Genomic DNA, 23955 nt, shown 5'->3' with positions numbered 1-23955 from the left:
GTGTTAGTGATGCTGACCATGAAAATAGAACAGGAGGGAGAGAAAATGAAAAAAGATAAGGAGTCTACTAAATGGATCTTTGGAGTGGTGCAGAAAAGTTGTTAGTCATTGCAGCCCACCATGGAGCACAGAGTAACTCCAGGGACTTCTGGAGTGGAGCCCCCAAGGGCAGAGTTCCTGCAGCCAGCTGAAGTATCTCTCGTCAATGCTCAGACTGATGCTATAGAGTCATTCGGCTCCAATCTACAAAAGGTCATCTTGTCTGGCTTCAACACAACAGGGGAAATCGGCTTTGAGAAAGCCAGGTTTGGCCAAATGTCTTCTGTCAAGCCCAGCTCTGGACTAGCCGAGGCTGTGCCCAGCAGTAGGCATGGATGAAGTATTGAGTCTCTCAAGCTGACTCGATGTCTAGACCAACGAGCCGCCTCTGCTAGGATGAGCCGGAAAGTCAGCAGGGCCAGATGGACATACAGCCACTGATTTAGCAGAGTCATCTCATGAGCAGCGCAGGGAGCTACAGGGTCACCCAATAATTCCTACTGAAACGCTGCATCCAGTTAGCACATTGCTCTCTTGCACTGAGAATCACTTAGAAGAAGTCGACAAGGGTTAGAAGTGACAGACGATGAGCTAATGTTAAGGACAAGCACTAATATCACTGACATATGACAGAAAGTAGTAAACGTGCCAACCACCAGCACTTTACACTGACACCGTTTACAGGGTGCATTCATTGTATCTATTGACCAAAATGAGCACAGCCAGGCTACCCTGTGCCTCCCAATCCTGCTCTTCCCAAGTCCAGTGACCAATGCACCAAACAGATCCCGATCCCCTTCTCAGCATGCTCCCAGTGCTAACGGCTTGACTTGACACCACTGTAGACATGACAAGCGCCATCCTGCTCAACTGTCGGCCAAACTGCACCTCTTCACCGCACATTCCTTTCTCCAGTCTAAACTGAACAACTGAAGCGCGCAGTGCCAACATCATTCATTAGCAAACATGTGCCTGGTACCACAGCACTTCCCCTTCCTATCAGTGGGCGCTCGACTATTTCATCTGGTAATTCTCCTCAGTGCAAACCACATGGCTGTAACCCGCGAGACAGATAGGAACACTCGGACCGGTCCTACTAATTCAATATCAATTTTCAAATTGGGTTTGAAAGTGGAGGATAAAAAAAATTGTTGTGTTACAATTTCCATCTGTTAGAATGAAAGTCTTTCAACTGTTATACGAACACAAATGTCAATCAGGCAGCACTGACAGTTGGACCAGACCCGCAAGCTTAATGTCCTTTTATAAAAACAACTGAATCCAGTGCGTTGCACTCAAAAAAACTGGTTTTACTTCCCTTCAGCTTAGCTGCAAAGTACTGACAAAATAATGAGCCAGTCATGTACGCCACTCCGTGGTCAGTGGGGAATGGGGTCAGATAGCAGGGGGACAGGAAGTGAAGGCTATCATTTGTACAGTCCACCCACATCAAACAGGACAATCTTGGCAGCATAACATAAGGTCATAAGAACATAACAGCAGTGTTATTCTGCTTATAATTCTTTTTTAAGTAAGCAGATAGTATTAATAATGCTACAGCTAGCAGCACCATTTGTGAATGCTCCTTTAAAGTGCTGGCTATAAAGTTAACTGATTAGGCCAGAGTCAGGGTATTGCATGTAGTACTGGGCAGCCCATTACAGCAAAGATATGACTCCTTGGAAAGAGTACAATAAATATTCACTCGAATAATGCCAAGAATGAGAGGTTATAATCATCGTGAGCGGCTCAAAAGATAAGGGCTTTTTTTCCACAAGAAGAGAAAGATGTAAGGCGCATCTAATAGAGGTTTTCAAGATTATGAACTGTTTTGAGAGGGTGAATAATGGGGCACGTACCCAATATTATCACTCGGAGAATAAAGAGTTGGAAGAATTTTTTCCATACCGAGAGTTACTACAATGTGGAAGGTTTTACCACAAGTGGCCACTGAGATGGAGACTACAGCATTAGTTAAAAGGAGACATGTCTCCGCAAGATCCTACAAATCCCCTGGGAGGACAGACGCACCAACATTAGCATCCTCGACCAGGCCAACATCCTCAGCATTGAAGCACTGACCACACTTGATCAGCTCCGCTGGGCAGGCCACATTGTCCGCATGCCAGTCACAAGACTCCCAAAGCAAGCGCACTACTCAGAGCTCCTTCACGGCAAACAAGCCAAAGGTGGGCAGCGGAAACGCTACAAGAACACCCTCAATGCCTCGCTGATAAAGTTAAACATCCCCACTACACCTGGGAGTCTCTGGCCAAAGACCGTCCCAAGTGGAGGATGTGCATCCGGGAGGGCGCTGAGCACCTCAAGCCTCGTCGCCGAGAGCATGTAGAAATCAAGCGCAGGCAGCGGAAGGAGCGTGTGGCAAACCTGTCCCACCCTCCCCTTCCCTCAATGATTATCTGTCCCACCTGTGACAGAGACTGTGGTTCTCATTTTGGACTTTTCAGCCACCTAAGAACTCATGTTAAGAGTGGAAGCAAGTCTTCATCGATTCCGAGGGACTGCCTATGATGATGAGTTAAAAGGGAAGCGGATGTTTGGTAAGGAAGAATATTAGGTGATATGCAGAAAAGACAGGGAATTGAGTTTAGGATATTTCCAGCACAGTGGGCTTAATGGCCTCCCTCTCTATTCTAATTAGTACAATTCCAGCAAACCTGACCAGTCCACGAAATCAACCTTTATTGACTAGTCCTCTACTTGGTCAGTTTAGTGAGGCCCTGCTGTAGTTGAATGGGAATGCATAATGTAGCTTTACTATTAAAAAAAAGCTTTCATGTCCTACATTTAGTGCCAAATTCATTGTTAAATTAAAAAAAATACTTTATGCAATAATTCTGTTTGGAGGGAATAGGAGTAGGGCATTGTTCACTGACGAGGAGCTGAGAAAACTTGCAGTGGAGTCATTTTACAAGACAGCGCATGTGTGCTTGGAAATAGTATTTCCTGGGTACTAAATCAGGAAGTTCTCAACTTTCGTTTAACTGTTTCACATAAAAACTACGCACTTCAAAACTGGATTAATTTTAGAACATTAACGCTAATTAAGTAACTCGTTAACTACTTGAGAAATATTAAATCATTCCCATTAATGAAGTTGGACTGCACAAAATGTACATTTAAAAGTCAAGCATCATTACGTTAGTGGATAGGAAATAATTATCTGTCAATATTACTATCATTTGTGCATATCGTGATACTTTCTTAAAGTAACCTTTCTTCCAACAAAGACAGTATAACTCCTGGTTTGTAATATTGTCCCACATATGTTATTAGATGATTTGCTTAAACAGGTATACCTTAAGAAGATATTGCTCTGTATAACATGGGCCAAGAAACCGGCTTTTCCGATCTGTCAAAATTTCTTTTGACAGATCCAACACATCCTCACAGGAAGGGCATCCGCGGGGCAGTGATTGAGTATTTGCCCAACTCTTGCCCTGCGAATGTCCTTCAAACGCTTACGCCTGGTAAAAGCAGGCGTATAGCCTACTTTTACCAGCGTAAGAGTTTTAAAACATAGAAAAATTAAATTGAATCACTCATTTTTAGATTAAAAACCTGTCCATTAAAGTAAGTTTATTTTTAAGCCTATTAAAACACATTTTTAAAAAATTGAAAAAATATATTTTTTTCTAAAGCATTTCAATTAATTTTAAATATGTGAGGTGTTGTGTTTCTTGTTTTAGGGGGATATTCTCATTGATTGAAATGGGAGCTTGTAATTATTAATGAGAATACTATGTAGTGATCAGTGGTCTAGGCTCACGTGATTCCAGGATAAAAATATGTAATTTTCGTTAAAACATTTTCGGGTCGGAAGCGTTTGTCTGAAGGAAGCCTCCGACTGCAATTTCCCCCCCATTCTCTTTAAGGTGTGCGGCTGCTCTGTAGCTCCCGCTCACTGGCTCACCGGCTTTTTAAATACGAAAGATGCACGATATTTTGAATGGGCTGCTCAGTACCTTAAAGGGGCCACACACCCCCCATAAAATTTAAAGCGAACATTGCTGAAGAGTGCTCGGCCCCCAGCAAGTAATCAACACCTTCAGGAGAGATTATTATCATACTGGAACACTGAATGGGGAGGATCACAGTCCTACTTGAACTAATAGATGAGAGATCAGGAGGGCTCCCTTAATGCTGTTTGTTTTATGTGCGCTCATTAGGTCCGTGCATCAGAGCTGGTCACCAGTCGTCTTGATTAACCCTTGCCACTGGACCAAGACCTAGCTCTGTCAAGCCCATGTGGTGGCTGGTGTGCAACGGTCACCACACGTTAAAAAAATCCACGCACAGGCATCTTCCACCCTTCAATATGTAGTTCAGGACCTGGAATGTCAGGACCTTCATTGAAACACCTGTGAACTCAGTCTTTTTGGTGTGGAAGCAAGTCCTCCTCGATACGAGGGACTGTCTAAGAAGAATGTAAAGTTCTGTCCCCTCAGTACAGATTCACACGAGGCATGTAGTGAAGTCAAGGTCATTCTGGACCTGCACCTTTATTTCACAGCTCTGGAATGCTGCACTTGCCTGAGACCTGTCTCTTGCAAGTGCACCCCTGATGGTAAGGTATGCTGGTGGTTGCAGGTCATATCTCATTACAGTCATGTATAGCATGTTAGGATACAGTTATATATAATAATATAAGATACATGACATCACCCTCCCCCAAGGTCTTATTGTCTTTATAGGTTCAGTCTCTCAGGTGGTCTACGCTCTCGCGTGGAGTGTCTGAGTTGTGGTTCAGTTGTTTGCCTTAGTGTCTGTTTTTCTTTGGGTGTGGTTGCTGGTATCTCGCCTGGGCTGTCTGTTTCGATTGGTGCGATTGTTGTTGACTCGCCTGGGCTGTCTGTTGGGATTGCCCTTTCCTCAGGTTGTTCCCTCTGTCTGTCCACCAGATATGGTGCGAGTTCCACATTGTAGTCTGCCTCTGGTTCCGCAGTGTTGTTGGTAAATCTGCTTTTGACTTGGTCTACATGCCTCCGGCAGGTTTGGCCATTGTCTATTTGTAGACAACCAGACTACCAGTAGCCTGTTTCCTTCCTTGCCCGTTACTGTCCCTGCAAGCCATTTGAGACCCCTGCCATAGTTTAGCACAAACACTTTGTCCCCCATCTCATTCCATCTCCCCCTCGAATTTCCGTCATGGTACTCAGTCAGCTTACGGCGCTTTGCCTCAACGATTTCGTGCATGTCTGGGAGGATTAATGAGAGCCTTGTTTTTAAAGTCCTTTTCATCAACAGTTGCGCGGGGGGAATCCCAGTCAGTGAGTGCAGACGAGATCTGTATGCCAGCAGCAGTCGCGACAGGCGACCCCGCAGCGTGGGACCTTGGATTTTAAGCATGCCTTGTTTAATGATTTGCACTGCTCTCTCCGCCTGGCCATTGGAGGCCGGCTTGAACAGTGCCGTCTTGACGTGATTTATGCCATGGTCAATTATAAAATCTTGGAATTCTGCACTGGTGAAGCACGGACCATTGTCACTGACCAATATGTCAGGGATTCCATGCGTTGCAAACATGGTTGCAAGGCTCTCCAGTGGTGGAGGTTGTGCTCGAATTTAAAATGGTGCATTTGATCCACTTTGAAAATGCATCACAACTACGAGGAACATTTTGCCCATGAATGGGCCCGCATAGTCTACGTGCACCCGCAGCCATGGTTTGGTAGGCCAGGGGCTCAGGGGAGCCTCCCTGGGTGCATTGCTGAGTTGGGCACAAATGGTGCACCGTCGGACGCAGAGCTCCAAGTCCGCTTCAATACCAGGCCACTCGACGTGGGATCTGGCTATGGCCTTCATGAGAACGATCCCCGGGTGCTCGTGGTGGAGCTCCCGGACACATGCCTCTCTGCCTCGCAGAGGCATGACTACTCGGCTTACCACATCAGGCAGTCCGCTGGTAGTGATAGCTCATGCATGCACCTGTGAAAAGGTTTTAATTCCTCGGGGCAGGCATCACGAGCCTCTGCCCAGTCACCGGTTAGGACACATCTTTTTACTAAGGATAACATGGGGTCGCTGGCCATCCAGGCTCTGATTTGGCGAGTCGTCATGGGCGAACCTGTGGACTCAAAGGCATTGATTGCCATGACTATCTCACAGTCCTGTTCGTCAGACCCTTCCGTGGTCGCCAGGAGTAGCCTGCTGAGCGCATCGGCACAGTTGTCTGTGCCTTATGGTATAGTCGTAGGACGCCAGCATGAGTGCCCACCGTTGAATTCGCGCCAAGGCGTTGGCGTTTATTGCCTTGCTCTCGGATAGGAGGGACGTGAGGGGCTTGTGGTCGGTTTCTAACGCGAACTTGGCCCCTAAAAGGTATTGGTGCATCTTTTTGACACCGTACACGCACGCGAGCGCCTCCTTCTCTACCATTCTGTACCCGCGCTCCGCCCGCGAAAGTGACCTGGAGGCATAAGCTATGGGTTGTAATTTACCCGCACTATTGACATGTTGTGAAACGTACCCGACCCCATACGCTGACGCATCGCATGTGAGAACTAGCTTTTTACCTGGATCAAAGAAAGTCAAAACACTGTTGGAACACAGAAGGTTGCGTGTCTTATTGAAGGCACGTTCCTGGGCGTCCCCCCAAAACCAATCGCACCCCTTTCTGAGTAGCACGTGGAGAGGCTCCAGCAGCGTGCTTAAGTTCTGCATAAAGTTCCCAAAGTAATTGAGTAGCCCGAGAAAGGCGCGCAGTTCTGAGACATTCCGGGGCCTGGGTGCCAGGCGAATTGCTTCTGTTTTGGACTCTGTTGGGCGGATTCCATCAGCGGCAATCCTTCTGCCCAAAAATTCAACCTCGGGTGCGAGAAACAGGCACTTGGATTTCTTAACTCGTAGGCCTACCCGATCCAACCACTTTAGTACTTCCTCCAAATTACAGAGATGGGAGTCGGTGTCCCTGCCCGTGATAAGTATGTCGTCTTGAAATACAACCGTCCCCGGGATGGACTTGAGCAGACTCTCCATGTTGCGCTGGAATATGGCAGCTGCCGACCTGATGCCGAATGGGCATCAATTGTACATGAAAAGGCCTCGATGTGTGTTGATGGTGGTGAGTAGCGTGGATTCCTCGGTCAATTCTTGCGTCATATACGCAGATGTGAGGTCTAGTTTTGAGAAAAGTTTACCTCCAGCCAATGTGGCAAATAAGTTCTCCGCTCTGGGCAGCGGGTACTGGTCCTGTAGGGAGACTCTGTTTATGGTAGATTTGTAGTCCCCACAGATTCGTACGGATCCATCAGGCTTCATGACTAGGACGATGGGACTTGCCCAGTCGCTAAATTCCACAGGTGATATAATGCCTTCCCGCAGAAGCCTGTCTAGTTTGTGTTCAATCTTTTCCCTCATCACATAGGGTACAGCTCTGGCCTTGTGATGGACCGGTCTAGCATCCTGTGTGATGTAGATTTTGACTTTGGCCCCTTTGAAGGTGCCCACACCTGGCTGAAAGAGATGTTCAAATTGCTTTATAACTGTTGAGCAGGAGGTCCGTTCCTCTAATGACATGGCATGGACATCATCCCATTTCCAGTTTAGTTTTGCCAGCCAGCTTCTCCCCAGCAGTGCTGGGGGGTCTCCAGGGACAATCCACAGGGGAAGTCGGTTCACTGTCCCTTTGTGTGTGACAGAGAGCATGGCGCTGCCGAGGACTGATACGATTTCTTTGGTATAGGTCCTTAGTTTGGTGTCGACCCTTGTGAGTTTTGATCTGTCTCTTTTATGCGGCCACAGTTGTTCAAATTGTTGAGCGCCCATGAGAGATTGACTCGCTCCCGTATCCAGCTCTATGTTGACAGGTATCCCGTTGAGTAGGACCCTCATCATTATGGGAGGCATGCTGTTGTAGGAGCAGCGGCCATTGATCGTGCTGACCCGCTGTACATCGGTGTCCCGGGTACTGTCCCCACTGTCTTCTGGTCCGCTTTCCGACCCATCCGATTCGTATACCAGCCAAGCTGCTGTTTTTTTGCACGTGCAGGCCAAATGCCCTGTATATTCACAGTTCCTGCAAACACCTGCTGAAATCGACATCCCTTTGACAAGTGCCCACTCCCACACCTCCAGCACAGACTGCTTCCATTGTTCCAAAGAATGAGCTGCGTCTGGCTGATCTCTCTTGAGCTTCTCTCAGTTTGTAGTTGATTGCTCGCATTGTGGGTTGATGAGGTGTGAACGGCCGTTCCTGTGGCCCTTGATGGCTTCTGGCACCACTGCCTGCTGTTGAGAGCCTGTTCTCCCGGTTTTGTCTGTGTGTGGGGGTAGCAGCTTGTTTAGTGCTGTGAACCCCTTGTTCCGATATTTCGTTAGTTGTCGTACCTGCATTGTAAATCAACCTCGTTTCTTCTTCCCCTGCCAAGAATGTCTGTGCAACCAGTGCTGCTGCCTCTAAGGTCAGGTTCTTGGTCTCTATGAGCTTTCAGAATATGCCTGCGTGGCCTAGTCCTTCAATGAAAAAGTCTGTCAGCATTTCTCTCCTCAGTTCATCGGAGAACTCACATAAACTAGCCAACCTCCGAAGTTCCGCCACGAAGTCGGGTATGCTCTGGCCCACACAGCGTCTGTGGTTGTAGACCCTGTGTCTGGCCATGTGTAGGCTGCTCGCTGGCTTCAGGTGGTCTCTTACCAGTGTGCTCAATTCTTCAAACGACTTGCTTGCTGGTTTCTCGGATGCCAGCAGATCCTTCATTAAAGCGTATGTTTTCGAGCCACAGCTGGTCAAGAGATGGGCTCTTCTCTTGTCTGCCTTGTCGTCTCCTAACCAGTCTTTGGTTACAAAGCTTTGCTGGAGCCTTTCTATAAAGTCCTTCCAATTGTCTCCAGCATTGTACTTTTCATCTGATCCGTTGTTCGCCATTCTGTGGATTCTGTAATCCCATCCTCATCGCCACTGTAAAGTCCTGTCCCCTCAGTACAGATTCATACGAGGCATGTCGTGAAGTCAAGGTCACTCTGGACCTGTACCTTTATTTCACAGCTCTGGAATGCTGCACTTGCCTGAGACCTGTCCTTATATACCTGTTTCTTGCAAGTGCACCCCTGGTGGTAAGGTATGCTGGTGGTTACAGGTCATATCTTATTACAGTCATGTATAGCATGTTAGGATACAGTTATATATAATAATGTAAGATACATGACAAAGAAGAAGTTTGATTTCTCCACCCCCCTCCCCCACCTTCCCCCACCACCTCCACCGTCTGTGCTGCACCCAGACAATCCTTTACACCCAATAACTGTAAAATCTGCCCCATCATAAATATCAACATTTTAAAAGAATTCTCTGAAGGACAAAACAAATGAAAATAAACCCTAAAAACAGTCACGATTTACTACTGCAGTAAAATCCTCAGCCTGAAGTAAAGGAGTCTCCCAACCCGTTTAATAATATTTCTCAGACAGAGTATAATAAACAAATTACCTTGTTTCTTGCTGGTATTGACACATCTGTGGGAATAAAATTACATTTATTGCAGGTTTTCTTATATTGCAAGAATTAAAAACTGAACTATATGTTGTAGCATATCTTAACAAAACTTAAACACTCACCATTTTTTGTCAAATCAGTTTCTGACTTATCACCATTTCTGTGCATAGAAGATAGCTCAAATTCTAAACTGCAGTCAGGTGTAATCTGGATTAACACAAAGGCGTGTAATTAATTTTATACCAAGCAATAGTTCTGGTATATTTTGTGCAACATTGCGATCATATCTTAGGATATTTTAAGGCTCAAAAATGCTCTTTGCACAGTACTGGTTATGTGCAAGAGATGCATCTGTATGTATGCAGATTAAATTGAAGATTGTTGGCCAGATTTTGCTGTTACGGGGCATCTAATGGCAACCTGCCCCTGCACCCCATAGCTCAAAATATTTTTGCCCACTAAACTGCTGAGAGTGCAAGCTGATAACTTCGCAGCGAGGGAAACAGGGCAACCGAAACCCGAGTGAACAGGGAAAGCAACAGGGTATCTCCTTAACTAATCAGATTGAAGGATTGTGAAATAAACAGTGCAAGGACAGAGAAGGAAGTGTAAATTAAAGTGGGTGAATTCAATGTCAAATCAGGTACAGAAAGAGAAATAAAGGGAGGGAAAGAAAGATTCGATTAAGAGAGAGAGAAAGAGACAGAAAGGAACAGTAACATTATTAAAAAAAACATTTGATTTGACATTTTTAAAATCTTCAACAACAATTAATACCTGAAGGAGTGAGACTCCACACTTGAAAGAGTTAATTTGCAGTGCCAGAAAGGTTGATTGGCAGTAATTAACAATTATTACATTGTTAAGCGGGTAATTAGGCTTGACTAAGACTTTCTGTGGCAAGTTTAGTTCATATCTACTGCGCTGATACAGCAACTTCATGACATTTAATGCACAGCAATGGTGAGACAAACAGCGAAGGGCCACTTTCGTGAAGCTAATGACAGAGCGTCACAACTCAGACAACATTTGGATATTGTCATTTAACCGCGCATCTGCCCTTCGCCTGAGGTTGCTGTGCCATTTACCCATAAATAATGGCAAGTGGCATTAGCCTCACTGTTACTTTGACAGCAAATTCTTGGCTATTAATAGATATCCAAGAGCGATGATCAGGCAGCAATCGTTTTAGAGGCTCTGCGATGTCATGGACTATAAAAGGAAGCTCAAATGGTTTATAATCATCATTCAAAATTAGATTACTGCCTCCTAATCAATACAATTTTTCATAATTTACTGCAAATTTGTATGTTTTCTATCTGGTCAGTTTTGATTTGTTGCTGTTGTATGAATAAAAAATTTGAGTGTATCAGTTGAAATAAATTTTCAGGTAGGATGTGACACCCAAAATGTGTCACAAAAAGTTGGCAGATAAAACAGGTATATCCTTTCAGTTCTGGTAATATCCTCGTGAATCTTTTTTGTACCTCCTCCAGTGCCTCTATATCCTTTTTATAATATGGAGACCAGAACTGTGTTGTTTAACCAAGGTTCGATACAAGTTTAACTTAACTTCCCTGCTTTTCAATTCTATCCCTCTAGAAATGAACCCCAATGCTTGGTTTGTAGGGACAAGCCTTGTGGAGTCAGAGAGCCAGTTCAGCTAAGTGGAGGAGGGCAAGAGTCAATGGAGACTGGCTGGAGAATTGTTTGAGTAAAAAGCAGAGGACCGAGAGATCATACTGATGAGGGATGGAGATGTAGATTAAGCATCCATGGTGGAAAAGAGTCAATCATGGGCTAGAGAACCAACAATCTATGCTCCTCCTTTGTTTATTATTTAACTATCAATGTTTAATTGTACCTTGGCTTAGCGACGGCACTCTCATCTCTCAGTCAGAAGGTCAAATCGGTTGATGTCCAGCTGAATTCTACTATGAGAATTATCACCGGTACGCTTTTATCGACACCAACACCTTGGCTATCCGTGCTTGCAAACATCACACCACTACACCTAGGCCGCGAAAATGCAGCCTCCAGAAAATACAACCGCTACACCAGCAAAGACATGCCGATCCAGGCCGACTTGCACAACCTACCACCAACCCGTCTCAAATCTAGACGGCCATTTTGGGCCGTCGCCGAAGCCCTTCAGCGATCTCCACTCAGCCTTGATGAACGATGGCAAAATGCTTGGAAGAACTTTGACATACGGAATGAATTCCTTATAGAGGATCAAACCTTCCTCGCAAACAGTGGACAACCATTAACCGCCTCAGAACCGATCATGGTAGATGCTGCCACCTTCTCCGTAGAAGAAAGATTAAAGCATTCCCATCATGCAACTGTGGAGCTCCTAATCAGATCCTGGACCAAATCATTGAGCACTGCCCTCAAAGGAAATTCATTGGCAGCCTACAAGATATCCACGCTGCTACACCGGAAGCTTTGGCCTGGATATCTGACTTGGATATTGACGTTTGATTTGCTTTGCTACTACCGTATGAAAGAAGAAATAAGTCAGAAGATGGTGGGTTCAAGCCCTAAACATAATCTAGGCTGAGACTTCAGTGCAGCACAGAGTTAGTCTCTTCTTCTTCCAAGGCAGATCCCCGGAGTTGAGGATGACTTGCTTCCTCACTAAAATGACTAATGAGTCCAATAAGGGATCGACAGTCTCTGTCACAGGTGGAACAGACGGTGGTTGGAGGGACGGGTGGGTTGGTGCTTGATTTGTTGTACGCTCCTTCCACTGTTTGTACTTGGCTTCCGCGTGTTCCCGGCGAAGAGACTCAAGGTGTTCGGTCCCTTCTCGGATGCTCCTACTCCACTTTGAGTGGTCTTGGGCCAAGGATTCCCAAGAGTCGATGGGGATGTTGCATTTTTTCAAGGAGGCTTTGAGGGTGTCCTTGAAGCATTTTCTCTGCCGTCCTGGGGCTCGCTTGCCATGATGGAGCTTGTAGAGTGCCTGTTTCGGGAGTCTAGCATCGGGCATGCGGACAATGTGGCCCGCCCACCGGAGCTGGTCGAGCGTGGCCAATGCCTCGATGCTGGGGATGTTGGCCTAAGGGAGAACGCTGACGTTGGTGCGCCTATCCTGCCAATGAATTTGCAGGATTTTGCGGAGGCAGCATTGGTGGTACTTCTCCAGTGCTTTGATGTGCCTACTGTACATAGTCCATGTCTCTGAAGCATATAGGAGGGTGGGTGTCACTACTGCTCTGTAGACCATGAGCTTGGTGTGGGTTTGAGATCCTGGTCTTCGATTACTCTTTTCCTCAGGCGGCCAAAGGCTGCACTGGCGCACTGAAGGTGGTGTTGGACTTCGTCATCGATGCTGATAGTAGGCTCCCAAGGAATGGGAAGTGGTCCACGTTGTCCAAGGTCTCATCGTATATCTTGATAACTGGGGAGCAGTGGTGTGTAGCCAGACGCCGGGTTGGTAGAAAACCTTTGTCTTACAGACTCTTGTACGCTTCAGTGAAGGTGTCAACGATGGTTTGTAGTTCGGACTCCGAGTGTGCTCAAACGCAAGCGTCATCTGCATATTGTAATTCAATGACAAAGGTTGGAGCAACCTTGGATCTGGACTGGAGGTTGAACAATTTTCCACTTGTCCTGTAGATTAACTCCACTCCAGCAGGGAGCTTGTTAAGCGTGAGATGAAGCATTGCAGAGAGGGAGTGCTGCATTGGCGAAGGTGCCGTTCTTTGGACAAGACAGAAAACTAGAGCTCTGTTTGCTAGTTTGGATGAACATAAAACATCGCTGAACAAGAGCAACAAGGTTTCCCCAGTGATAAACTTAAATCACTCAGCTATTGACTACTGCCTCAATTGGACTTTATTTTCTATTATAGAACTGCTTCCATTGGAAATGATTCTGTAATATAAACCAATTTCCTTCACTGCCTCTTCTACCCCATTCGTAATTCAGGTTCAGGAACAATGCATAACTGCACATGTAGAGATTCATGCATGCACAGTTGCTCTGATATCACAAGCATGACTTTAAAACCACTGCATATTTATGATTTACAACCGTTACAATTGTGACTTTGCCAGGAGAAGGTCCTTACAGGAATGTGCAATGGTGTCTGTTGTGTATGGAGAAAGAGTCTGACTGAACACTGTGAGCTCAAAGTAAAGTGTGGCCGTAGTCTTTTATTGTAGGTCTCCAGAGTGCCTCTCCAACCTGTGAAGCTTCCTTAAATACCTGTGCTCCCAAGGGATTATGGGATCCCTTGGGACTCCAGGGGATGAACCCTCTGGTGGCTGTACAGAGTAAATACAAGTTTACATATATAACAGTGGCCTTTATGGGCAAGCTGACTTGCAGACCAGAATGGCAGATGATATCTATGTGAGAGCAGCAGTCACTGTTTATATTTGCCAACGACGACACCCAGAAATTGTACACCAGGCAGAATTCCCTCTCAAAGCGAATCTTGGCGCTTCCAGCAGCACTGGCATAGTCTGTTTACTTTAGAGGATTGGCTCCCACAGTGAGCTTCCCATCAAGGCCAAAGTAAATGTGGGCAGTAGTTCTGTACCTTCTCCGTATTCCAGCAGTTGTACCAAGAATGTGGACTGAAAACCAAACGTTTATTCGCTGTGGATTTTATCTGAAATATTTCTGGCACGTTGTTAAAAAATTGATGCCACAATTCTGTGTGTATTCCTGATTACTGCAGCAATTTTAAAAGTTTTAAATGCCAACTATAAACTAGAGACGGCAGTTCTTCACTCTAAAAAGGCTTTGTCTAGTTAATGCTCTCAGTCTCTCCTTTCCAGTTCTCCTCTATAATTACTCCACTTTTTCCATAATGTGCACCTCAGCCAACCCTACCTTGGCAATGAACACATTCCCACAATACAACTGCTGTGCATCACATCCTTCCACAATGCTAGATCAACAAGTAAAAATACTTTTAATATTCATTCACTGCGTTCTGCTACATTATGAATGCAGCTGTGAAAGCCAGTGTCAGCTGTGGCTCAGTGGGTTGCACACTCGCCTTTGAGTCAATAGGTTGTGGGTTCAAGTCCCATTCCAAGGACTTTAGCACATAAATCTAGGCTGTCACTCCAGATGGGTTTTTAATTACAATCCGGTCAACATTACTGATACTAGATTTTTTAATTACAGATTTATTTAGTTAACAGAATTTCAATTCCCCAGCTGCCGTGGTGGGATTTGTACTCATGTCTCTGGATTACTAGTCCAGTAACATAACCACTATGCTACCGTACCCATATAATCTAATTCTAAAAATAAATACGTTTGTGTAAAGATTTAATAAGTATGAAGAGAGTAACCGTCAATAATAAAAAAAACATCTCATTATCTGGGGTTCATTTCTAGAGGAATAGAATTCAAAAGTAGAGAAGTTATGTTAAGCTTATATAGAACCTTGGTTAGACCACACTTACTGTGCACAGTTCTGGTCTCCATATTGCAACATGGATATAGAAGCACTGGTGAAAATGCAAAAAAAGATTTACAAGGATGATATCAGAACTGAGAGGGTACAACTATCAGGAAAGAGTGAACAGGCTGGGGCTTTTTTCTCTCAACAAGAGAGGACTGAGAGCAATGTTCCCTGTAATTTTGTTTTGGGTGCATGGCCCCTTTAAGGCCCATTCAAAATACTGCGCATGCGCATTTTTTCCTATTTAAAAGCTGATCTGCCGGCTGCGTGGAATCTGCTAAGAGCTGAATGGCCACACAGCTTAAAGGGAACATTGCCTGAGAGGTAACCTGATAGAGGTCTTTAAAAATATGAAGGGATTCAATAGGGTAGACGTAGAGAAGGTGTGTCCACGTATGGGGGAGTCCAAAACTAGATGCCTTAAATATGTCATTAATAAATCCAATAAGGAATTCAGAAGAAACTTCTTTACTCAGAGAGGCGAGAATGTGGAACTTGCTACCACAGGGAGTGGTTGAGGCGAATAGCGCCGATACATTTAAGGGGAAACTAGATGAGTACATGAGGGAGAAAGGAAGAGAAGTATATGCTGATAGTGTTAGATGGTGGGTGGAGGCTTGTGTGGAGTATAAACACCGGCATAGACCTGTTGGGCCAAAAGGCTTGCTTCTGTGCTGCAAATTCTATAGAATATCAATATGGTCAATATTCCTGCCTGTAATACTTAGAAAATCTGCTTGTCCAATTATACCGCCATGTTTGCACACAAGTGAAGCAACTTCCAAAAGTCGCTGCAATCATTCAATAACTTCCCACGGCACCTTCCTGTGCAAGTGCAGGAGATGCAACACCTGCTCTTTTTCCTCCTCCCTTCCCACCGTCCAGGGCCCCAAACACGCCCTTCCAGATGAAACAGCGACTTACTTGTACTTCTTTCAATTTAGTATACTGTATTCGCTGCTCATGATGTGGTCTCCTTTACACTGGGGAGACCAAATGCAGATTGGGTGACCGCTTTGTGGAACACCTCCGTTCAGTCCACAAGTGTGACCCCGCACTTCCGGTCGCCTGTCACTTTAATTATCCACTCCACTCCCACACTGACTTCTCAGTCCTCGGTCTCCTACACCGTTCCAATGAAGCTCAACGCAAGCTCGAGAAACAGCACCTCACCTTTTGTTTAAGCACTTTACAGCCTTCTGGACTCAACACTGAGTTCAACAATTTCAGATCATAACATTTTCCAACGTTCCCTTTAAGCTGCATGGCTGCTCAGCTCTCTGGATCTGGACTGGCCGAATGCATGGTATTTTGAATGGGTCGCAATGCCCCTTAAAGGGGCCAAGCACCCAAAAAACAATTTAACGGGAACATTGACCTCTTTTCCCATTTTTTTCAGACGACAGCTGTTGGTAACGGTTCTGCTTGTTAAGTGTGGAAGACCGCTACAAGACTGAGTACTGTGAGCTAAAAATGATGTGACCTTAGTCTCTTTAATACAACTCCAGAGTGCCTAAGCAGCATGGCAGACAACCTTTTATACTCCCTTGCACGAGGTGTGCAGGTGACCCTTGGACCTCCAACAGTTGCGCCCTCTGATGGCAAGTCTTACACAGTTACAATGTTTATATACATAACATCACTCCCCCCTAAAGTCTTTGATACAAATTATTTACAAGTTGAGATGATCCAAAGCCCCACACTCCCTGGTTGATTGTCTGAGTTCAAACTCTGGCATGGGTGAGTTGGTCGGACCATTGCTGCACTGCGGTGCGGCTTGTCTAACAGGACTGTTGGGAATGGTGGGTTCATCCTTTTGATTGACAGCGAGGTTGATTGCTGGTTGGGTGTGTGTTGGTGGATCGATGATGGTGATGTCCTCTTCAAGTTGTTCCTGGTTGTCAGTGAACCGCAGTTTGGTCTTGATCCATTTGTCCATTCAGTAGTTTGACTAAAAACACACTATTCCCCTCCTTGGCCAAGACAGTGCCAGCAACCCATTTAGGACCATGACCGTAATTCAGGACAAATGCAGGGTTATTAACATCAATGTCACGCGATACAGCCGCACGATTGTGGTACATGTTTTGCCGGTGACGCCAGGTTTCCATATGATCATTTAGATCCGGGTAGACTAAAGAGAGCCTGGTTTTGAATGCACTCTTCATTAACGATTCTGCAGGGGGAACCCCAGTGAGCGAGTGGGGTCGTGGCTGGTAGCTGAGCAGAACCCGAGATAAGCTCTGCATGATAGTTTGGACTGCCGGTTCCGATTGACCGTTGGATGCGGGCTTAAACGGGGCAGACCTGACATGCTTGATGCCATTGCGGGTAATAAACTCGTTGAATTCTGAGCTGGTGAAACATGGTCCATTGTCACTGACAAGGACGTCGGGCAAGCCATGGGTGGTGAACATAACCCGGAGGCTTTCAATGATGGCAGTGGATGTGTTGGATGATTTGATTACGCATTCAATCCATTTAGAGTAAGCGTCCACTACAACTAAAAACATCTTTCCGAGAAAGGGGCCAGCAAAATTTATGTGGATCCTGGACCACGGTTTGGAGGATAATGACCACAGACTCAATGGAGCCTCCCTTGGTGCATTGCTCAGTTGTGAGCACGTGTTGCACTGGTGTACGCATGACTAATTCAATGCCGGGCCACCAAACATGCGACCTGGCTATAGCCTTCATCATGTCTATGCCTGGGTGGGTATTGTGTCGGTCGCGCATAAACGTTTCCCTGCCTTTTTTTGGCAAAACCATGCGATTACCCCATAAGAGACAATTCAACTGGATGGACATTTCAGCTTTGAATCGGTGAAACGGCTTAATTTCATCTTGCATTTCCCTGGGAACGGTTGACCAGCTCCCATTGGGGATGCAACTTTTTACAAGTGATAGCACAGGATCCTGGCTGGTCCAGGTCCTGATCTGGTGAGCAGTGACGGGTGACCCCTCGCTCTCAAAAGCATCAATGACCAGAAGCAAGTCTGCGGGCTTGCGCCATTTCCACCCCGGTAGTGGGCATTGGTAGCCGACTGAGGGCATCAGCACAGTTCTCTGTGTCTGGTCTGTGGTGGATAACATAGTCATAAGCGGACAATGTTAGTGATAGGCGGATAATGTTAATGTCCATTTTTGGGTGCAGGATGAAACATTGGTGTTTTTATACCTTTGCTTTCTGAAAACAGCGAAATGAGCGGTTTGTGTTCGGTTTCAAGCTCAAACCGAAGTCCAAATAGGTGTTGGTGCATTTTCTTAACCCCATATACACATGCTAATGCCTCTTTCTCGACCATACTGTATGCTCTTTCAGCCTTAGACAGACTTCTAGACGCATATGTAACCGGTTGAAGTTTGCCCGATACATTGGTTTGCTGTAACACACAGCCGACCCCGTACGAAGATGCATCACAAGCTAGCATTAATCATTTACACGGGTCATACAGTACAAGTAACTTATTAGAACAAAGTAGGTTTCTGGCCTTCTCAAAGGCTGTCTCTTGAGATTTACCCCAAACCCAGTCGTCACCCTTACGTAGCAACATGTGCAACAGTTCCTGCAAATTGCTTAACTCGGGTAGAAAGTTACCAAAATAGTTGGAGTCCCAGGAACGAACGCAGCTCCATTATATTCTGTGGTCTGGGTACATTCTTGATGGCCTGTGTCTTTGAATCCGTGGGTCTGATGCCATCTGCCGCAATCTTTCTCCCCAAATATTCAACCTCTGGTGTCAGGAAAACACACTTGGAGTGTTTCAGCCCGAGTCCCACTCTGTCCAGTCGACTTAGAACCTCTTCCAGGTTGTGCAGGTGTTCGGTGGTGTCACGACCGGTGATCAGGATGTCGTCTTGAAACACAATGGTGTGCGGAACCGATTTCAGCAGACTCTCCATGTTCCTCTGGAAGATGGCAGCTGCCGAGCGAATCCCAAAAGGGCACCTGTGGGATATAAACAGTCCTTTGACGTGTTGATGCTCGTCAATCTTTTCGACGATTCAGCCAGCTCCTGTGTCATGCAGGCGGAGGTTAGGTCCAACTTGGTGAACAACTTGCCCCCTGCTAACGTTGCGAACAGGTCATCCGCCTTGGGTAGCGGGTACTGGTCCTGTAAAGACTCTGTTGATCCTTGTAGTCGCCAAAGATTCTGACCGTGCCATTGCTTTTCAACACTGGAACAATTGGACTGGCCCACACGTTGAACTCGACTGGCGATATGATTCCCTCTCGTTGAAGTCCGTCCTGTTCGATCTCAACTTTCTCCCTCATAATTTATGGAACCGCTCGAGCCTTGTGATGAACGGGCCTCGCATCGGGGACTAGATCGATCTGCACCTTGGCGCCTGCGAAGTTGCCGATGCCTGGTTCAAATAGCGACGGAAACATGCTCAGCACTTGGGCGCACGAGGTGTCATCCACTGAAGATAGTGCTTTGATGTCGTCCCAGTTCCATCGAATCTTTCCCAGCCAGCTTCTGCCGAATGGCGTTGGGCCATCGCCTGGTACAATCCACAGTGATAAATCATGCACAGCTCCATCGTACTACCTTAACTGCCGCACTGCCAATGACTGGTATGAGCTCTTTGGTGTAGGTGTGCAGCTTTGTCTGAATCGGGCTCAGTTTGGGTCTTTGTGCCTTGTTGCCCCACAGTTTCTCAAAAGCCTTCTGGCTCATAATTGACTGACTTGTCTCCGTGTCCAACTCCATTGATACCGGAATACCGTTCAATTTGACTTTCAGCATAATAGGAGGGCTCTTGGTGGTGAAGGTGAGTACCCCATACACTTCTTCCTCTGGTTGAGCTGCCTCTCTTGTTTGTTCTGCGTGATCCGCACCGGATCGATCATCCTCTGCCGACTCTGCCACGTGGTGAGTCGCAGCATTCTTGCACATTTGCTGGAGGTGCCCCATTGTTTCGCAGCCTTTGCACACGTAGTGCTTGAATCGACATTGATGGGCTCGATGATTACCCCCGCAGCGCCAACATGGTGCTAATGGATTTGCATTCACGCCCGATGGCGGACTCTGAGTCATCCTAGGTCTTGCAGCTGCAGATGTTTAGGCCCTGCCATCTGCAGTTCTGCCTGCTAGCGAAGTTATTTTATGCTCAGTACTTGCCGGTGAGCTTCGATGCTGGGAAGTTATCTGTCTGGTATTATCGCTCGTGGATATGAGTGCCTGGGCTATCATGATGGCCTTGCTCAGGTCTAGGGATTCGGCGAACAGCAGCTTGCGAAGAACGACCTCGTGGCCGATGCCAGGCACAAAAAAGTCCCGCAGCATTTCCCCCCAAAATCCAGCAAATTCGCAAGTTCCCGCAAGGCGATTCAGGTCGGCGACATAACTTGCCGCGTCCTGGCCCTCGGAGCGGTGGTGCGTGTAAAAGCGATACCTGGCCATTAAGACGCTCTCCTTCGGCTTGAGGTGTTCCTGAACCAGCGTACACAACTCTGTATTTGTCTTCTCCATTGGTTTCCCCGGTGCTAGCAGATTCTTGATGAGGCCGTATATTGTGGACCCACACACAGTGAGGAGAATCGCCCTGCGCTTGATCGCTGTATCGTCCCCATCCAGCTCGTTAGCCATGAAGTACTGGTCGAGACGCTCAACGAAGGCGTCCCAATCATCACCCTCTACAAATCTCTCTAAAATACCAATGGCAGCCATGACCGTGTGAAAGTTCGTAATCTGTTACTCGTCGCCAATTGTTAAGTATGGAAGAACTCCACAAGACTGAGTACTATGAGCTAAAACTGATGTGACCTTAGTCACTTTAATACAACTCCAGAGTGCCTAAGCAGCATGGCAGACAACCTTTTATATTCCCTTGCACGAGGTGTGCAGGTGACCCTTGGGCCTCCAACAGTTGCACCCTCTAGTTGCAAGTCTTACACAGTTACAATGTTTACATACATAACACTGCTATTCCCATTTACACCTCCTCTAGATCCATCTTGTGTTTCTTTACTTATCCCATTACAACCCCATTTTGCCTTGCGCCATTATCTCTTTTTGTCATTTAATCTCTCCTGCCTTCTACCTTATCACAGACCTTCCCCTTTCGTTCCTTCCTCCCCTCCCCCTTTTCCCTCCCTCCGCACTTGCTTAAAACCCGTTGACACCTCTCAGTGTCCCAGTTCTGACGAAAGGTCGCCGACCTGAAACGCTAACTCTGTTTCTCTCTCCACAGAAGCTGCCTGACCGGCTGAGTGTTTCCAACTCAATAGCGAGCCTGCCAGCATAAACCACGGGCATCACCGGCAACCAACTGACCTGAGGGTGGCCAGCACACACCTGAACCACAGAGCTCACCTGTTGAAACGGGTTTGAGTACAGATGGTTCAGTCCATAGTTATTTCGGATAGTTGGTGTTTTCCACACATCATCAATGGTGGAGAAGTAACCTTTCTTTTCACCTCTGCAAGACAGCAACACATAATCATCAGGTACTCGCTCAGGCCAACATCCCCAGCATCGAAGCACTGACCACGCTCGACCAGCTCGGTTGGGCGGGCCACACTGTTCGCACGCCCGACACAAGACTCCCTGAGCAAGCGCTCTACTCGGAACCCCTACACGGCAAGCGAGCCCCAGGTGGGCAGAGGAAAGGTTTCAAGGACACCCTCAAAGCCTCCTTGACAAAGTGCAACATCCCCACCGGCACCTGGGAATCCCTGGCCCAAGGCTGTCCTAAATGGAGGAAGAGCATCGGGGGAGGGCGCTGAGCATCTCGAGTCTCGTCGCCGAGAGCATGCGGAAAGCAAGCGCAGGCAGCAGAAGGAGCGTGTGGCAAACCAGACTCCCCACCCACCCTTTCCTTCAACCTGTGGCAGAGACTGTAATTCCCATGTTGGACCGTACAGCCACTCAAGAACTCACTTTTAGAGTGGAAGCAAGTCTTCCTCGATTCCGAGGGGCTGCCTATGTTGATGAACATACATACAGGTGGACATACATTTAAGAAGCATTGCCATTAAGAGATGCCCCCACCCCCCAAAACAAACCCCCAACAGTTGGGCCTCCCTTTATTGAGATGTGTGTGTACACGTGTCCTCTTACGCTGGGTGCCTGTGTTCTTGCTGCTTATCCTGGCTGGGCGAGGCGGGCCAGTGCTTGTTGTAGTTGATGGTCAGGTTGCCACACGCCCTTTTCCAGTCGCTGCCCATGCCGGGGACTGCCGTGCTGCCGGAGGCCGGCTCATGCAGCAGCAGCTGGACGGGCGGGACGCGGAGCCGGGCTTCGCATTCTGTCCCCATAGACTGGTTCCACTTGGCCAGCCTCCCCGCCGAGTGCTGGTTGTCAGCGAGCCGGGTAACAATTCGTTACCATAGTGACGCACGACTCAGCGCCACCCTCAACCAATCGCACGAAAAGCCAGCCAGGAGACTCTCCAGTCCAAACCTCCTGCATTCCAATGTCTGCCTCTTCTTCCATTCACTGGGTTGGCCCCCAGTGTCATCAAAGAAACCTTAACTAAAATAAATAAATGCTTCAAAAGAGCATAGAAAATTTACAAAAGAAAAGCTATTTCTCTCAGCAGAGAGCTCAATAATCAGGGGGACATAGATTTAAAGTAACTGGATTAGAGAGGATTTGAGGAGAACTTTTTTCACCCAGAGGGGTGGTGGGTGTCTGGAACTCACTCCCTGAAAGGGTGGTAGAGACAGGCACCCTCGCTGCATTTAAAAAGTTCACTTCAAGTGCCGTAACCCTACAGGGCTATGGACCGAGAGCTGTGATGTGGGATTAGGCTGGATAGCTATTTTTTGGCCGGCACAGACACGATGGGCCGACTGGCCTCTTTCTGTGCTGTAATTTTCTATTGTTCGATGATTTAAATAGTAATATTATCACCCGTCCAGTCCCTGTGGTGCTCACCGGTCGCGGAAGGTCTCAAGTGTATTGGCAAATTGCTCCTTCTCCAGGGCCACGTCCAGCTGTGGAAGAGAGACAGGCAGCCAGATTGTCCACTCCACCCTGCCCCACCCCTCCCCCGAGGGGCCACGTCCAACCTTGACCTGTGGTTGGTCACCTTGGCCAGGCCCAAGAGCAGACCCAGCCACGTGGAGCTTGTTGTGTTCCTGTACAGCAGTGGGCCGAGCGTGTGGTCTCTAGGTCCCGCCAACAGCATAAGCAGGTAATGCCAATCGCATGGCAACCTCATCTATTGTAAAATATTAATCCGCCACCTCTGCCCTCCTCTTGGAGGCATTGACTCATGCTTGCGTACACTTCCACAGGTGGGGCCCGCTCTCCAGTACAACAATTTATCCTTTATATAATGTCTTTAACGTAAAACTGCCACCCGAGGCACTTCACAAGTAGATTGGGGAAGCAGACACCAAACTATGGGGGGGAGTGGGGAGGAAAGATTAAGGAGGGAGACCAAAATCTTGGTCAAGGTTGTGAAAGAGAGAAAAATGGAGAGGTGGAGGGATGTAGAGAATAGGGCAGAGGTGGCTGAAATTATACCAATGATGGTGGGGAGTGTGGGGGAGGGGGGGTGGACTTGGGGAGGCATTCTAAAGGTCAGAATCAAGAGGACTGAAGGTTGAAGAGATGGGGCAGGATAAGAAATGAAACAAAGACTTGCATTTATTTAGCGCCTTTCACAACCACCAGACATCTCAAAGTGCTTTGCAGCTAATGAAGTACCTTTGAAGTGTGGTCACTGTTGTAATGTGGGAAACACGGCAGCCAATTTGCGCACAAGCAAGCTGCCACAAACAGCAATGTGATAATGACCAGATAATCTGCTTTTGTTCTGTTGATTGAGGGATAAATATTATCGAGGGCATCAGTGATAACTCTCCTGCTCTTCTTCAAAATAATGCCATAGGATCTTTTACGTCCACCTGAGAGAGCAGACGAGGCTCTGGTTTAACATCTCATCCGAAAGACGGCACCTCTGACAGTGCAGCACTCCCTCAGCACTGCACCATGGAGGGACTTGAGTACGATGGCCCCAAAATTCCAATGGTTTGGTGGACTGCAAACCTAGGTCATCTATCTGGCGGGGGGAG

General features: G+C 47.0%; 1 protein-coding gene across 1 annotated transcript in view; it reads right to left on the bottom strand.

Annotated features, from left to right (window-relative positions):
• Nucleotides 1-22188, bottom strand: part of LOC139264051 (uncharacterized) — a 33600-nt gene extending 11412 nt beyond the window's left edge. The window contains exons 1-4 of the mRNA XM_070880151.1: nt 21992-22188; nt 21245-21350; nt 9616-9700; nt 9488-9513 (exon numbers count right to left, since the gene is read on the bottom strand). Of these exons, the coding sequence (XP_070736252.1) occupies nt 9488-9513; nt 9616-9700; nt 21245-21350; nt 21992-22188 (414 nt within the window). The remainder of the gene's footprint in view (nt 1-9487; nt 9514-9615; nt 9701-21244; nt 21351-21991) is intronic.
• Between the last annotated feature and the right edge of the window lie 1767 nt (nt 22189-23955).

The sequence above is a fragment of the Pristiophorus japonicus genome, chromosome 5 (assembly GCF_044704955.1).
Source record: "Pristiophorus japonicus isolate sPriJap1 chromosome 5, sPriJap1.hap1, whole genome shotgun sequence".
NCBI lineage: Eukaryota > Metazoa > Chordata > Chondrichthyes > Pristiophoridae > Pristiophorus > Pristiophorus japonicus.
Note: the sequence above shows the minus strand (reverse complement) of the source record. Positions and strands in the feature narration are given on the sequence as shown.